General features: G+C 39.3%; 2 protein-coding genes across 7 annotated transcripts; both read left to right on the top strand.

The window, feature by feature from the left end:
• Nucleotides 1–100: 100 nt before the first annotated feature.
• git2b (G protein-coupled receptor kinase interacting ArfGAP 2b) lies at nucleotides 101–13,906 on the top strand. 6 transcript variants are annotated; one of them, XM_026354103.1, is made up of 21 exons: nucleotides 101–325; nucleotides 896–1,029; nucleotides 1,202–1,314; nucleotides 2,437–2,542; nucleotides 3,134–3,220; nucleotides 3,314–3,444; nucleotides 4,152–4,246; nucleotides 4,438–4,483; nucleotides 4,596–4,601; nucleotides 4,696–4,747; nucleotides 4,857–4,929; nucleotides 5,079–5,176; nucleotides 5,270–5,381; nucleotides 5,896–6,050; nucleotides 6,141–6,293; nucleotides 7,657–7,866; nucleotides 8,035–8,124; nucleotides 8,761–8,843; nucleotides 9,657–9,809; nucleotides 11,416–11,479; nucleotides 11,772–13,906. In XM_026354103.1, the coding sequence occupies exons 1-21, from the start codon at nucleotides 274–276 to the stop codon at nucleotides 11,979–11,981; spliced, it is 2,223 nt and encodes a 740-aa protein (XP_026209888.1). In that variant the 5' UTR covers nucleotides 101–273; the 3' UTR covers nucleotides 11,982–13,906. The 6 variants fall into 6 exon arrangements, with proteins under 6 accessions (XP_026209888.1, XP_026209887.1, XP_026209886.1 ...); XM_026354102.1 differs by having other exon boundaries at nucleotides 102–325; nucleotides 4,699–4,747; nucleotides 9,654–9,809; XM_026354101.1 differs by having other exon boundaries at nucleotides 102–325; nucleotides 9,654–9,809.
• A 94-nt stretch (nucleotides 13,907–14,000) lies between these two features.
• LOC113158305 (glycolipid transfer protein-like) lies at nucleotides 14,001–16,092 on the top strand. Its single transcript, XM_026354109.1, has 5 exons — nucleotides 14,001–14,236; nucleotides 14,547–14,605; nucleotides 14,744–14,877; nucleotides 14,959–15,109; nucleotides 15,288–16,092. Exons 1-5 carry the CDS (start codon nucleotides 14,023–14,025, stop codon nucleotides 15,468–15,470), a joined length of 741 nt encoding a protein of 246 aa, XP_026209894.1. The 5' UTR covers nucleotides 14,001–14,022; the 3' UTR covers nucleotides 15,471–16,092.
• Nucleotides 16,093–16,851: the final 759 nt, after the last annotated feature.

The following is a 16,851-nucleotide window of genomic DNA, read 5'->3' as shown; positions in this document are numbered from 1 at the left end:
AGGGCCGCAATTAGCGGTTGCATAGGACGCAAGACAAGGAAGGAAGGAAGCAGACAAGGAGGCACGGAGGAGGCGGCGTGAGTGTTGGAATGAGACACCGCTTTGTTCAACAGTAGGGAGGGGGGCAAACGGGCATTTGCTTTGCCTTGTGGAAGCGTTAACTTAAACACAATCTACCGGGGCGGTGTGCTCTGTGTTATCTTTGTCTAGCAGTGCCGGAACGTATCTGACAAACGTTTGTCTCCTCTGGACTCAGTCGATTTCCATCACGGGATGTCAAAGCGCGTACGAAGCAGAGAGGTCTGCGCTGATTGCAGTGCTCCGGGTAGGTTGTCAAGGCAGCTAGCTTAGCGTTAACGTTAGCTGACTAGCTAACCCGCTAGCTCCTGCTGGAACTTGCGCTCAATTAGCTAGCTAACCAAGACTGGTTAACGTCGCTAGACGGCGATAACTATATCTTTATGTAAAACTATACTTAGCTATAGGGTTCATTATATTGCTCGATAATGTTCTTTTTGTTGGAACATTTTGTTAAGATATCATTAGATCTGGGTTGATGCATTAACTTGTATGCTTTTAAAAACTGAGTGAAATGTTTTTTTTTTTTTAACAGAAATAGCTAGCAATGACGCCGGACTAACTTTTATGTTGGGTTAACGTTAGCTTAATTATCAAAGTTGCAAACTCATTGATAAGGAGAAGTGTTGTCGCACAGCACGCCTGGTTGCATTGGTGTGTTGAAGATATTGTGGAGTTATCTGTGGGTGTCTAGCTGGTCTGGCTAGACTCGACCTTAACATTATATAACGTTGCTTTAGCCCGAGGCTTTGAGTGATGATTCAATATTTGGCATTAAGATCATACGTTAAATAGCACATTTTACATCTTATTCCAGAGCCACGCTGGGCCTCTGTTAACAGGGGTGTGTTAGTCTGCGATGAGTGCTGCAGCATCCATCGAGGTCTGGGGCGACACAGCTCTCAGGTCCGACATCTGACTCATTCTTCGTGGCCACCCACCCAGTTACAGGTGAAAAGTCAGGGACACGACCCACACAGACACCATAAATACAGATGCAAATGGTTTCAGTGTTGAAATCCTAAGAGTGGTAAATAATGCAGTCATGAAAATTAATCATCAAGTCATTAGAGATACCTAATGTTAATTGATCAGGTGAACTTTCTTATGGTTAATTGTTCAGATGGTCCAGACCTTGTATGGAAATGGAGCTAATTCCATATGGGAGCATAGCCTTCTAGATCCTTCCTCTTCAGTGAGTGGGAAGCGCAAAGCAAACCCCCAGGACAGAGTCCAGTAAGTGCTTTTAAGAAGTTTTATGTGACAATCCTGATTTTGATATGCCTGGTTGCCATTTGATATAAACCTACATTTTTGATACCTTGATTCCCTTGATAATGCAATCAAGAGAATTTTAAAGGGTTTGAACTGTATTTTCCTTTATTGTGAAAACTTTTTTATCTAGCTGTGTGTTCTGTAACTCTGAAGACATAACAAAAAACTAAATCCGTAGGGCTGAAAGATGTGATGTAGTTTTCCACATCCACTGCCAGGTATAAATAATGTTGGTCTGGTGTATATCTCATAAGATAAACAGTCAGCCACATATAAACACAGCCATTTTCTGTCTGACCCTTATCCTGAGAGTAAATGCATTTTATCACCAGACAACAGACAAATGCAGACAGAGTACGCATTGCACCAAACAGGAGGCAGAAATTCCACGAAAGAGTTGAAATCTTATTGAGTATATTTACTGCAGAAGCTTTTTAAGATCCTTTTGTGAAGTTTGTGTTTTCACCAGGGGAACCAAACACAAAATTACACATTTACTTAAAGTTATTGTACACTTAGTTCCTGTAGAATAGTTCTAGGTTTGAAAATGCTCCTTGACTGATGTGTATTTCCTCCTAGAGCTATTTTAGTAGAGTTTCCTGTGTTGTATTCATCTGTAAGTGCTTTAGTTAGTCTACTTTATTTACAAAACAAGGAAGTGTGTATGTTAATACTGATTTTAAGACATGGTTTGGAGTTTTCTTGTTTATTAATTGAAAACAAAGTTAGTCTTTGTAGTTGGTGTCACCATTGTACTGTACTCTAACTGTACTCTCTCTGTACAGAGATACAGAGATAATTATGTTGGTCATATGAGTGTGAGGATGAACAGAAACACTTCATTCGCAAGGGGTATAGTACAGAGATAGGGATCCTCTTGTAAAAAGTTATCTACCCTTATTTTTTATTTTTTGCTTTTGACTTTCAGACTCAAGTATGTAATGAAGGAATTGCTTTTTCACAAGTCAAACACTGTACATTTAGATTTGCTTCTCAAACGAACATGGTGGTCACAAATGGAAATGATGGTGCAGATTTTCGACACCCCTGTTTTTATATATGAGCATCTTTTGTTGTTTTCAGTCCCAACAAGACAGAGTTTATCAAGGCCAAATATCAAATGTTGGCATATGTACATCGGATGCCTTGCCGGGAGGATGACAGTGTAACTGCAAAAGACCTCAGTAAGGTATGAAATTGCTCTGTTGTTGGTTTTCTAACTTCCCATTTGGAGACAGTTAAAAAATTGCAGAACAAAAACCAGTGATTTATCACTAGGGCAACTTAAAAAGCAGTGATATATCACTGGGGCAACTTCTAACAGCTAATCACTGGATAAGCTGTTTGATTTTTTTTTAATTACACTTTTCAAACTTTGATACCTGAAACAACAACCGACTGTATTTCACTCTCTCCTTGGATGTGTGTAACACAAGCTGGATTATTAGCATATCTGTAGTAGATCAATTTATGTAACATTTTATTCAAAGACACAGCAAAGTCTTTGTGATTTATGAAAGAAAAGTTCCCAAATGTACTGCAAAGAAAGTATTTTTTTTTTTTTTAATGGCATGCATGAGTGTTTGTCTTTAATGCATACATACATTTATATCATGGAATATGTGTACCTTCTCATTATGTTCCTGGCATGTCGATTAAATTTAATAATGTAATGCTTTATCAAAGGATGTTTCTAGGAGGTCAGTGTCTTTGTGAGCTTTATCTAGAGAAGTCAGCAGATTGTGTGTATGTATTTTCCAAACAATCAATTCTATTTCAGCAACTTCATTCCAGTGTTCGGACTGGAAATCTGGAGACCTGCCTTAGACTCTTATCTTTGGGAGCACAGGCCAACTTCTTCCATCCAGTAAGTCTAATCGAATAAGCAAAAAACACATTCTGTTAGTTTGCATAGTCATGATTCATCAGTCATGTTTTTCTTTTTTGGGGGGGAACATAGGAGAAGGGAAACACCCCACTACACATAGCAGCGAAAGCAGGTCAAATATTACAAGCAGAACTGTTGGCAGTTTATGGAGCTGATCCTGGAGCCCTTGACTCCAGTGGAAAGACCCCCATTGATTATGCAAGGTAAAACAGACTCTATGTTATATACTATACTGTGTCTAATACTTGCTTAACTGTTTATTTATTCTATTAAAGTGTGTTGTTTTAGGCTTGGGAAACAATACTAATGTATCAAACGTTACTTACACGTATAATGAAGTCAAACTTACTAGTGGGTGCACGGGAAATAATATTCATCCTTGAGTAGTTTTAAATGATGTGTGTTTCTAATATTCGTTCTAATCATGTTTGACAGAAGGTTAAGAAAATCAGGTAGAAACAACTAAGTTAGAAACTGGAAAAGGATAGCAGTTGAGACGGCTGAAATATTTTGCATGCCTTTCACTACAATAAACACTAGGCACAGACCCCAGTGGCAGTATGTCAGAGTCTGGCTAATGCAATAGGGGAATGACTAACTGAGCAAAAGAGGAAGGAAACATTGTGAAACGGTATGCTTACTGACTCAGCTCGAGTATTTTAGCAGTTCTTGGAACAAAGATATAAAAAGTGATAAAAGTCTTATTAGCACACATATTTCACAAACTACATATATTATAACACCTGTATGGCACATCAGTTATGTGTAAAGACCAAATAAGCATGTTTTTATTTTGCATAAAGAAAACAAAATAAAAAACATAATTGATATTTTATGCTTATATGTTGCTTTTGCGAAATATTATGTTATAATATATAACAACATTTTGCTGTATTTGGGCAACGTGCAGACAAGCTGGGCATCAGGAGCTGGCAGAGAGGCTAGTGGAGATCCAATATGAACTCACTGACCGATTAACATTCTACCTTTGTGGTAGAAGACCAGGTATGTACAACATTTACATAAAATACAGCTTCTGTACGTTATTTGATAATGCAAATGTTTCCCTTTTTCTTTTTTTACCGTATGTTGTGTTTTTCGTGTGTGTGTGTGTGTGTGTGTGTGTGTGTGTGTGTGTGTGTGTGTGTGTGTGTGTGTGTGTGTGTGTGTGTGTGTGTGTGTGTGTGTGTGTGTAGATCACAGAAATGGTCAACACTTCATAATTCCACAGATGGCAGACAGGTAATAGCTGTGCTCTAATTTGCAGTCACTTTCACCACTATTAGATTTTATTATATTACTATTATCACAATATAACAATCCTATTTTGCCAATGCTGCATTGGATGGATTAGAAATAAGTAAGTATATTTGTTTCTTTTTTTATTCTTTTTTGTGTTTGTCTATGTTTTGTGAGCAGAGAAATAATTATCTGGTTCTTTATTTTGTCCAAAGCAGTCTGGACTTGTCAGAGTTTGCAAAAGCTGCAAAGAAGAAGCTGCAGTCGGTGAGGCATTATTTTTCTTGTTTGTTTGTTTTCTATGAGGTCCCAAAGATATGATCTATTATTTAGCTGTTCTCAAAGTGAACCAGAAAGTATGTTCATATTTTTTCAGCTAAGTAACCGACAGTTTGAAGAACTTGCCATGGATGTTTATGATGAAGTTGACAGAAGAGAAACAGATGCAGGTGAAATTTCAAGAATTGTAAAACAATATGATTCTGTATATAATGCTTTCTATTGTATGTCTGATTTCTATCTTGGTGTGTGTGTGTATATTTATTAATTTATTTATTTCAGTTATATATTATATTAACTTATATTCTGTTTTTTTTAGTGTGGTTGACCACTCAGAATCACAGCACACTTGTAACTGATACGACAGTTGTACCTTTTCTGCCGGTCAATCCAGAATACTCTTCTACTAGAAACCAGGTGGGTGTTCTCCCCTATTTTAACCTCAGTTTGATGTGTGAATACTAACTTTAACTGTGCTGCTATATTTTACTTCTACCTTTGTCTTCTCAGGGCCGTCAAAAGTTGGCTAGATTTAGTGCTCATGAATTTGCCACCCTCGTCATTGATATTCTAACTGATGCTAAGCAACGGCAGTGGGGTAATTCCTGTGAAAGTGTCAAAGGTAAGATATGCTATTCAGTTTTGCTTAATTATCTTGCTAATTTACATTTGCTTAGTGTTTTATTTTGTTTGCAGTAAATGTATTTGTGAACAAGTACACAAAGTATAGGGGAAAAGACTGACAATAAGCAGAAAACCCCAGTATTAGTAGGCCAGTATTGAATTTTGCATTCAAAACTCAGTTATGTAAAACTAAATTAGGATGTTTAGGAGGAAAGTTTATCTTATCTTATGTTACGTATGATTTTACAGAAAAGATGCCAGATGCAGATTGTAAACCTGGGTGTTAATAATTAAAATCCTTGCATTCAGTGAGTTACAGCAATTCACACCATAGCCTGTTTTCATCTTTTAACACAAACATTGTTAGGGAGAGAAATGAAGAACTAGTCCAGAGTTTTGGATTCAATAAAGTAAAATAAATTGTGCTTCTTAGCTGTTTCATTTAGACAGCTGTGTGGAGGCAGCAGGTCATGTTTGACTTCTAATCCTTTGATCTGGTGGTCTGTCTTTAGAGAATGTGGAGCTGATCCTTCAGAAGGGAACAGACAGTCGCCATAACAGTGAGAACCAGGACAATGACCAGCCAGATTATGACAGTGTGGCATCTGATGAAGATCCAGTACAAGAGGCCACTTGTGGAGACAGCTGCGATAATGGAAGGACCAAGGTTAATGTTTTATACTATTAAGATATTAAATTCTAACATCTTGTTTTACTTTTTCTACAAATTTAACCTGTGTAACATGTTCTCACACAGAGCTCAGAGTCCTCTGACCTCTCAGATGGACCAATCACAGTGCAGGAATTTATGGAAGTGAAGAGTGCCCTTACTGCATCAGAAGCCAAAATACAACAGCTTCTCAAAGTCAACTGTCATCTTAGTGAAGAGCTGAGGTTGATGCAGAGCAAGGTTAGTACTTGATAAGTAAAGTGGGGACTGAATTGCTGCTTGTTTGCAAGAATGTTTTTCTTGGTAAACTCTCATAGTTTGAGATTTATTTCAAGATTCACAGTAAGCGATCTGTTGCACAGGATTTATAGTATCAACATTCTCTTTGACACTTAACTGCTGTTATTATTGATCTCTTTTTGTTGTATTAGCATAACAAATAGTATGAACTGGCAACCCACAGCCACTTTATATATATTTTTGTTCCAGGCATTTCAAATCACTCAGTTCTTTACTTCTTAGTATTTCAAAAAAGCAGACTTTCCGGTTAGCCCTATAGCACATAGCTTTTTTTTAAATGCTGTGATTTTGGGGAAGTTCTTCTCTGTTAAGATATTTTCAGCAAATTGCGCAAACTTTGGTATCTACAGTTTTTACTTTACATGGAGTAGGCTTGTTCGTGTATGAGCAAAGGATTATTCCAGCATGATATGAAATCAATTTCTTCACTGTCAGTTGTCTGCTAAACACTGGAATAACTGTTGTCAGGTGTGTCCTCTTGGGAGTAGACCAAATTTGCATGGCTAGAAAATTATGTTGTTAAAAAAACACCAGAAGGTTTGTCATCTGTGCACCCACCCTTTTTTGGAGATGATAGTCTTTCTTGCTGGCTTTTATTTCTTTTTTTATTTGGATGTGTGTAAGTTCTCCACAGCCCAGTTTCTATCTCTCAACACTTGGCTAACAGGTAGTGTTAACACAATGTACTGCCTCCTCCTGCTGGTTTATTTTCTTCCTAACCATACTGCTTTTTTCTGACATAAGTTGGCTTTCATCATGGTTGCACCCACCAAACCGCAATACCTGACGCAGTGGAATTTTAAGATATTTCCAAACACACAAGTTAATCTCCTCTTTAAATATTCATGTGTCAAACAGGCATATTAGGACAAGCCAAACCATAGCCAACACTGCTGTTATTATGTGATGTGTTAGCCTCTAATAATGTAGTTTTGTACTTTGTGATAGAGATAGACTCTGTTTTTACAAAAGAATATTGACTGGAGGCTGGTCACATCATGTTCCCTATCAGGCTTTTCAGGTTCAAAGAGTTGTTTGTGTTACTAAGGAAAGTTTGTCAAGGGATCATACTTGAAGAGTTGCTATAACACACAGTGTCAGCATTTCTCAACAAACTTACTTTGTTGTGAGAAAAACTTGTGAGCAGAATCCTTAAAACGAAACAAAACCAGAGGTGAAAAAAAAACTCCACAGAGAGCAGTTGCATCTCACCTGGAGGCTTAGCCATATTCTACTCTATTATTGATGTCTGGCTGAGTTTTTGTTGGGAGAGATGAATTGAAAGACGTTTTCTTCTCTACAGTTGAACTCCCTGCAGACTGAAAACACAACATTGCGATGGCAGACTCCCACCGGACAGCAACACCTCCAGGGTCCTTTCGGTCGACACCAACCCCGGGGAGGTCGCGCCATGTCTATGTATGAAACGGGCTCTACTCTGAGGCAGTACCCCCTCCGAGTTGAAAATGCTCGGCATGAGGACGGAGTCATTTTACAACCATTTCCAACCAATGTAAGCACAGAATAGCCTATTCTTTACTGGATTGCCTTACAAGACAAAATAATGATGCCTGGCTTGGGGCTGGTGTTGGTTATTCATTCATTCATTCATTCAATCAATCATTCATTCATTCATTGCAACTCAATAGAGTATGCTCAACTTGGTTTGACCCCTTTCTAGATTGGGAGGGGTCCTTTGGGGACGGCTGCTTCCTCCCTCCCTACCTTCCCCTCTTCCCTGTCCTGGTCGTGGGATGAGAGATCTCGAAGGGTTAAGTACTGATGTTCCCCTCGATTCAGAGGCAGCTCCAGGGGATGGTGAAAACTTTCCCCCCTGCTTGACCCTACAGTCTTCTCTCTCCTGACCCGTGTTTTTTAAACTGCCTTTTATCAGTACCTCCTGCCTGCCTGCCTGCTTGCATGCACCCCACAGTGCCTCTGCTACATTTCAGTCATCTGAACACCTCCAGCTTTCTCTGCAGAGAGCCTGAACCGGAGCTGCTTCAGCTCCAGTAACCATCAGAAGTGATAATGAAATTTGGAGCAGAGAAGGCTGATTGATATGATCGGACAGCAGAGTGAACTATTCATGAAAGTGGATAGAAAGGCTTGTCACAAAGTGCTTATCAGTCATAGCCACTGAAAAGAGAACTCACAGTTTATGTCATGATTTCTTTGCATCTACTAATCACACCCACTGCTGGATGCATTGTTAAACCACAGAGATCTGGTCTGTCCATTTGTCTTCATCTGCTTTAAAAACCAAATGTGTGACAGTGTTGCCATGGCTTTGTTTTCAGAAGTGCATGATTCTGATATGTATGCACCTTGATTTGGTCTTGGTAAAAGTCTGCTGTATAGATCTAGTTATTTACTGACTGATGCTTATCCAATTTTGTCCCTTCAGGGCTGTAGTCTGGAGGGACACAGCACCATGTTGGAGAACAATTATGACACAATGCCCAACCACTCTGACATGGGAGAGACTGGGTAAGAACTTTGTGTGTTAACTTTGTGATTTCCCGTACAAAATATCACTGACTGAAAATGAAACTGAAAATGATTTGAAAATGTTTTAAAAACATTTTATTGAGTTCAAGTTATAGAATGCATGCAACATTTATCAATTCACACTGCTGTTAAGAGGTAGGATATAGATGAAGTAAGAAACCCCTGGAAATAAGTTAAAGATTTCAAGACCTTTCTTTTTATGTCTGGTACTAGAGATCATTACATCAAAGCAGAGTCAAGGGCACATTATGACAGAGTATGAAACTAGACTAATATTGGTTTAGCAGACTTTGATTGGTTAATCTGACTGTGCCTGACAAAGTTATTATTGCAGCAGTAGGACTTGTCTGACGTAGACTAACATTGCAAAATAAGCATATGAGTCAGAGCCAGTAGCCTGGAACACGTCATCTAATTCTAGTTGTTCTTTTGCCTTCATGTAAATGTGTTGTTGATTATTGTCATTGCTGATTTGTTGAGCTGATAAACATTATATGGGTCAAATTTACTTCTGGAGTTTTTAATGTGTGCCAATTGATTTATCAAGATTTAGCTGCATTTTTTTTTTTTTTTACCAGAGTGAATGATACGCTGCCTAAAGTCAGTGTACTTCAAATCAAGAAAAAAAAACATTCTTAATGGAACTACGTTTACTATATATATTTATTATATAAAACATCAAGTAATTTACTTTCACAACAGACAGCATCTGCATTCTGCATTATATTTATATTGTATATTTATGCATATGTACATGATAAAGTCATAAAGACTACCTTGCATTTGCAGCAGCCCTGTAACTACAGCTGATGCTGTAGAACCAGAGGTGGATGGTGAAGAAGATGCCACTCTGCCCTGCACCGAGGATGTCATCTGTAAGACAGAGCAGATTATTAAGAACATACAAGAACTTCAGAGAGCTGCCCAGGAGACCAAACACGAAAGGTACTTGAGTCAAATTATATTTCTAAAACCCAAAATACATCTAAAATTAATGAATTAAATAAATTAATAATTATAAAAAGTCACATCCTGTCATAATGTAATTTGCTGTAAACCACAGTGTGGTCCCTTTTTAGGCCATGTATTTCAACCACGCCTGCATCTCTGTCATTCTGCCTGGCCTTTTAACTGGTCATCCACTGTCTCAGCTGCTTCTAGGTCAATGGTTTTCTATAGCTATCCCCAAGGCTCAGGGCCCTGCTGGTGTCATTCACTCTAGCCCACTAAATGGTGACCTGGGTTTCGAGGAAAATCACATAATATAGAAAATGAGCAGAACTCCAGGCCACAGACAAAGGTTTCACTGATTTTGAGTCAGGTAGACTGGTCTTTGTCCATAAGAGACTCTGTTTCTGCAGGGGCCAGGTCTTGTGTCTTACAGTGCAGCTGACAGGAAGCAAAACACCACATGACCACATATTCTCCTGTGACCTACCAAATCCACAGTGACTGAGCTCAGTCTGATGTTTCCTGTATTTACCCCTTTATTACTGTCCTGTGTTTTTACTATTACACATTGCTGTGAGATTAATAGTGTCTGCCATCAAGGACCCAGCTCTAATGGAGCAGTATTAATACAAAGCTGTGAACCGTAGTGATGTTACTTAGACTATCATCTTTTCAAAGTAGAAGTAATGTGGCGAGATGGTTCCCTTCACTACAACAAAAACCACGTCCATCACAAATAAACTTTACATAACACACTCATGTCAGAGTGATGTACGATGTTTTTGAATAGTAGATGCACAAGCTTTATTGAACAAAGTAACAAAAGTAAAAAGCATTTCCTATGATGTATAATTTATTTGCATACAAATGTAAGATCTAGCTTTTTGCCAGCAGATGTCACAATTTTGTCTCAAATGCTTTAAAACATTTTTCAACACATTGGCTTAATGCTTAGGAAAGCTTACTGCTTTAGAAAGCTTTTCTTTAATCCACAATTAAGTGAACAGTACTTTGCAAGATGTCACTAAAACCCTCACAATTTAATTACCAAGTGAGATATTGTTATTCGGCCAAATCAAACTGCTCTCAGGTTTAATTTAAGTGATTTGATGCTGATGTGTTAATCCATTTTATTCAGTGTCACTGAAATTAAATCTTATTTTTGATGCCTCAACAATTGTGATGTCCTCTAAGCAAATGTTGCCCCACCTAGAGTGGTTATATCAGAGGTCTCCTGGAAGGTTGCAAGACTGCAGTTACATAATCAAATAAATATAGACAGGTAGATATGCAGTAGATCAAACATTGCAAATGCTGTCACCAATTTAGACCAGCAACAGATCAAATCACATTACTTAGAAAAGGCTAGGTGTGCTGCTTTGTGTCAAGCAAGGTAGAAGAAATTCATTGTACACAATATCTTACTGAAGTGTGCAGTGTACTGTAATTTACTGTTGGCACAGGGAATACTACCCCAGGCTGTTCTTTTTGAGGTCCCTGACAAGGAATGTGTGTGGTGTCTGTTTTTGTATTCTCATTTCTATATATGGCACAGGAGTGTTTGATCGCCCATTCCACCTTTTGTCTCCATCTCACACAGCTTTCTGCCTTGCTCTGAAAAGATCTGCATGGCTGTGACAGAGATGGCTGCTCTGTTTCCCAAGGTAAGATGACTCCCAACAACAGCTTGGTGTCCCTCCCCTGAGTAATTAAGGCATTTGTTGTTTGTTTGAAAACATCCAGAGGGAATCTAAAATGACTTGTGTAGATGGGTCGGGCTCTGCTCATTGCATTACTTAGTTTTATGTTTACCGTTTATTGGGTTACTTTGTTTTATGTTTACTCACAAACAAAGCGCCCATGGGCCTACTGACCATAATGAGATCTGAATGAATTTATGGACGTTGTCATGTTGGCCCCTTATCGAGTCTCCATCATCCCTACCTTCCCCCACAGAGGCCATCCTCGGAGACTGTTCGAGCTTCTCTGTGTCTGCTCACTTCGAGTGCCAGCCGACTGCACGGAGAGTGCCAGAAAGCCGCAGAGCACAACCCCTGCCCATCGGACATCCAGCTGGTCACTCAGCAGGTCATCCAGTGCGCCTATGACATTGCCAAAGCCGCCAAGCAACTTGTCACTGTGACAACCAAAGAAAACAACAACTAAAACCCAAAGACATTTCAGATGCACCCAGAATAGATCTTATCAGTGATTTCAGCTTAATCAGTGTTAACGCCAGTTTGTGTTTTGCCCATTAGTCATTGTAAGCATTCACATTCATCCTTTGCATTTGGAAGATATGTAAAAAAAAATAGATATCATGCAAAACTATGAATGAATCAAAAGCGTATTTATTTAGTTTTTTAGTATGTAGATGTTTGTTTTCTTACATGGTAACACACATAGAAACAAACATTTTTAAAGACATAGGACAAAATTAGTTACTGTTCTTTACCTCACAAAGACACAAGTTTCATCCACACAATTTCCAATAGGGGAAATGCTGTGTGTACTTGTGTATAAAACATTTAGAAGAACAAGCAGTTGAGCCTCCTACATTTTACTTTTCTTCTTAGTACGTCAGCTTAGACACCAGACATCCTCAGTTGTGCTCCTTGAGATCTGGTATCTGGCACGGCTGAGCTGCTGTCCAGAGAGGACCAAAAGTCTGCAGGATACCTGGCATCAGAACAAGGATCAGAACAGATGAGCTTAAGTTTACTCCAGTGACTTTGGTTAATTGTCCTTTAGCCTTCTTAAGTGTTTTAGGATGTGATGATGTGATCGTGGTGTCACTTGCTTCTAGTTCAGGTGGTTGTTTAGCAGTGAATATAAAAACCATCTTCACTGAACCCGGCATCACGTGAAGGTCGGCAGTATCAAGAGTGTGCAAACTTTCGTTCCATCCAGTAGCTCCAACAGGTGATTGCACAGATCAGTCCCTGCACTCTGCTCAATGATGTGTTCAGATCAGTCATTTTTGGAGCTATAATGTTTCAGCCATATTTCTGACGGTGTGCATGTATATATATATATATGTGTGTGTGTGTGTGTGCGCGATCGTGTGTGTGTGTGTGTGTGTGTGTGTGTGGGCAGTCACGTGTCGCACAGACGACCTCGATGGCCCATGTGAAATCCATTTTTAATCAGTTTTATTAGCATTATGCAAATATGTAAGATGTATGTATCCATGTAATTCTTTATCAGAATAATCCAAATGCTATTCTATTTATAAACTGTATGTCATACCTCTAACAAAATAGCAGTGTTTATTTTCATAAACTTTTGTTTAACATGATGTTCCTCACAGCTAACTTTTGTTCTGAGGTTAGGGATGTCTCAGCTGGCAGTTAATTATAGGCAACTTGTGATCTCTGTTTATTTGGTGTGGTGCTGTAACTCCAGTGTGTTAGATGCTGCCGGTGATCAAACACGTACCCCTGTGATTTACAGTCAGTGATAAAGTACGTGCCTGCTGTAGAACATGGGTCTAATGTATCAGTCGTTGTTGTGAGCCAGATAAGTTTGACCCAGGGGTGGAAAGAGGTGAGAATACCATGCACAAGTATTATTAAATAAGTATTACTCAGTAAAATGAGTCTTAACTGTGTTGAAATGTGTTCAGTCAGGAGTATAGTAGTTTTCATTCTCTACCACTTGTCATTTTTTGAGGGGGTGGTCAAGTGAAAGATGTTTACACTATGGCTATGTCTTGTGATTTGCCCCCAGTTACTTTCATTTTCCTTTTGACGTCCACTACTTTTGAAAAGTCATAGTAAGCCTGGACAGCAGCCAGAGAACATAACGGACAGCTAAGAGATAAAGGTGAAAGTGGAACAGTGGCAGATCTGTGCACAGAGGAATTAATTAATGCTGCAGTTTTATTGGTTATAAATTGAAAATGGTCTTGGGAGCAAATCAACCAGTTACAGTAGTTAGAGTAATAATAAAAAAGTGCTTGTATTCTGTTACCTCCCACCCCTGGGTGCTACCCTCACACTCAGTTTCCTGTAATGTAACGCCTTCCACTGCCGCTGTGGTTCCAAACTATCCCTGCCTTAAGTATAATAAAGTATACTTCATACCTCAAACGGCTCATTGTGTTTGTTTGTTTGTTTGCGTTGTGTTGTGCACATAAAGGCGTGTTTACCAACAGCCCCCCCACCCATGCAGAGCTGTCCCACCTGCTGCAGGCCGCTGGAGCTTCATGCGCTCGTCAAATGAGAGCCTAGTTCCGGGTTCGTGCCAGCAGAGAGCTGTTCGCTGTTCGCTGCTGCTGCTGCTCCTGTGTCGTCGCGGTGCTCACACGGCTGGGACCATGTCGCTTTTACTGGATAACCAATTCAAAGAGCTGCCTCCTGACAAGTCGGTGGACACGGGGCTATTCCTGGAGGCTGTCTCTCACCTTCCTCCATTTTTTGGTGAGTCTACCTGGAGTCGGATCATTACGCACGGAGACTTGTCGAGCGCGCCGCCGCCGCCGTCGCGGTTAATGTGCTGACTTCACTTGTGTCCGTGTAGCCTGTAGAGAAAGTCTTTGTTTACTCACTGAACAGACACAGGAACTCATTGTCACTTCACCGAAACTATGCATTCGCTGCATTTCCTCCCCTCCCTCCTCTTTCTGTTAAGACTGGTTTGCATTCATCCCCGTCCTCGGAGCCGGGGACATGTGTGATGAAGTCATTCATATTTTATTGCTTTGCTGTCAAATGTCTGTCTCTCTTGCAGACTGCTTGGGATCCAGAGTGTTTTCAGTCATCAAATCAGACATCACTGGCAACATAGCGGCAAGTATACAAATGTCTGTGTATGTTAGTGCACTGGTGTGTTTTCATGGGTAAATGAGGACTTAAATAAATAAATGTGACTGGGACTTTATGGGGAAACCCCCCACATGGAACCTCAACCCTTGTATATATTTACAGACAATTAAAGCAGTGTATGTTAAGGATCCTGCCAAGTACGTCACCTTGCAGGACATCCTGGAGGCCGAGCGTGAAGCCCATGGAGCAGAGTGGCCTAAAGTTGGAGCAACTTTAGCCCTAATGTGGCTCAAAAGGTAAACACTCCCTGAACTTTGTCTGTGTTGAACTCACATACTGCTCAGCTGCAGCTTCTGAACACCCAGTGTCTCCTGCAGGGGTCTCCGTTTCATACAGATCCTGCTGCAGAGTTTGGCAGATGGAGACAGAGATGAGAACAACCCCAACCTGATACGGGTCAATGTCACCAAAGCTTATGAGCAGGCACTGAAGAAATACCACGGCTGGGTCGTACAAAAGGTTTTCAATGTGAGGAAAATATACATATATAGACACACTAACATAACAAAAGGAGTTGAAGCTCTAGTTTCTGGTGCATTTTCTCTACCAGAGACCTGCTCACACCCTGCATGTGTTTTTATTTAAGGCTCAAAGACCTGTCTGTTAACCCACCCCCACCTAACGATCATCACTCCATGCTTTACAGGTAGCGCTAATCGCAGCTCCCTACAGATCAAACTTCCTCAAGGCCTTGTCAAAGGGAGAGGAAGTGAAAGACGAGGACTGTCTGGCAAACGTGCGTCAGTTCCTGGTTAATTACACCGCCACTGTAGACGCCATCTACGAGCTTTACACAAATCTGAATGCAGAGCTGGACTACACTGTTTGATGTCCCTGGACATTACTGGAGCGGCCCACGTCAGTGTGTTGTGGGTCAGATAAGTCCAGTTTTCAGAGGCTTTTTTTTTGTTTGCTTGTTTTTAAGAACTGTTTTCTTTTTAATGTGGTATTTACAACTTTGATTATGCCTTATTACTATATATGAACTATAATTACTGCTAGTCCTAAATTAAACAAATGCCTTAAATTTAAATAATCGTGATAGTAGAAAGTTGATTTTATTCTTTAATTTAATAATTGCAGGTTTACATGTTCCTCTAAGGGAAGAATTACAGGATTGTAAACACTGTTATTAAATAAGTATTACTCAGTAAAATTAGTCTTAACTGTGTTGAAATGTGTTCAGTCAGGAGTATAGTAGTTTTCATTCTCTACCACTTGTCATTTTTTGAGGGGGTGGTCAAGTGAAAGATGTTTACACTATGGCTATGTTTTGTGATTTGCCCCCAGTTACTTTCATTTTCCTTTTGATGTCCACTACTTTTGAAAAGTCATAGTAAGCCTGGACAGCAGCCAGAGAACATAACGGACAGCTAAGAGATAAAGGTGAAAGTGGAACAGTGGCAGATCTGTGCACAGAGGAATTAATTAATGCTGCAGTTTTATTGGTTATATATATATATATGAACTATAATTACTGCTAGTCCTAAATTAAACAAATGCCTTAAATTTAAATAATCGTGATAGTAGAAAGTTGATTTTATTCTTTAATTTAATAATTGCAGGTTTACATGTTCCTCTAAGGGAAGAATTACAGGATTGTAAACACTGTTTTTAAGGGAAAACATTTTTGTTCACGCTTCATTCTCTGCCTCCTGAGCCCTGTTGTTTCCTTCACTGTTAACCTGGGAGTAGTCATTTTTTAACATCCATAACTTATTTATTAATTGCAGGAATAAACAGTGCCTTGGTGTTACTGAACACATATTTTAAAAGTTAAGCTCATAATTAATATCTGAGTTTTTTTTTCTTTTCTTCTAAGGGTTTTTGTGTGTGGAGACTTTTTGGCGTGGCTGTGTTTAGTAAGGAGGTGTGGACCAGTTGTGTTTTTGTTTGTATTGTTTGACTGACCTAAATTCTTTTGCAAATATTATAATGAGTTGTTTGACAAAAGATTAAAAAAAAAAAGTTTTTTGAAAACTTGACTCAAAGCAGTAAAATCATATTTCCACATTCAGTTCCTGCGTCTGACTCTAGGTGGCAACATTTACTTGTTTTTTGTTTCTCTTTTAATTACAGTGCTGGTGCAGCTACTGTATGAAACACTATGGTGATGATAAAAATCTGCCTACATAATATATTTTTCCAGTCTCAGATGAAATAAGATATTTTATGGCTTTTAGATACCAGTTTTCTTTAATGATGTTTGT

Source organism: Anabas testudineus, chromosome 12, assembly GCF_900324465.2.
Source record: "Anabas testudineus chromosome 12, fAnaTes1.2, whole genome shotgun sequence".
NCBI classification, from domain to species: domain Eukaryota; kingdom Metazoa; phylum Chordata; class Actinopteri; order Anabantiformes; family Anabantidae; genus Anabas; species Anabas testudineus.
The sequence above is the reverse complement of the archived record's forward strand: the minus strand, read 5'-3'. Positions and strand labels throughout refer to the sequence as shown.

Bases quoted from the DNA above. Each gene is read 5' to 3' on its own strand.
- git2b (XM_026354101.1), top strand. From the start codon at position 274: ATGTCAAAGCGCGTACGAAGCAGAGAGGTCTGCGCTGATTGCAGTGCT. The intron at 1,315-2,436 runs GTAAGTGCTTTT...TGTTGTTTTCAG, and splicing joins AACCCCCAGGACAGAGTCCA to TCCCAACAAGACAGAGTTTA. The intron at 5,177-5,269 runs GTGGGTGTTCTC...TTGTCTTCTCAG, and splicing joins ACTCTTCTACTAGAAACCAG to GGCCGTCAAAAGTTGGCTAG.
- LOC113158305 (XM_026354109.1), top strand. From the start codon at position 14,023: ATGCGCTCGTCAAATGAGAGCCTAGTTCCGGGTTCGTGCCAGCAGAGA. The intron at 14,606-14,743 runs GCAAGTATACAA...ATATATTTACAG, and splicing joins ACATCACTGGCAACATAGCG to ACAATTAAAGCAGTGTATGT. The intron at 15,110-15,287 runs GTGAGGAAAATA...CATGCTTTACAG, and splicing joins TCGTACAAAAGGTTTTCAAT to GTAGCGCTAATCGCAGCTCC.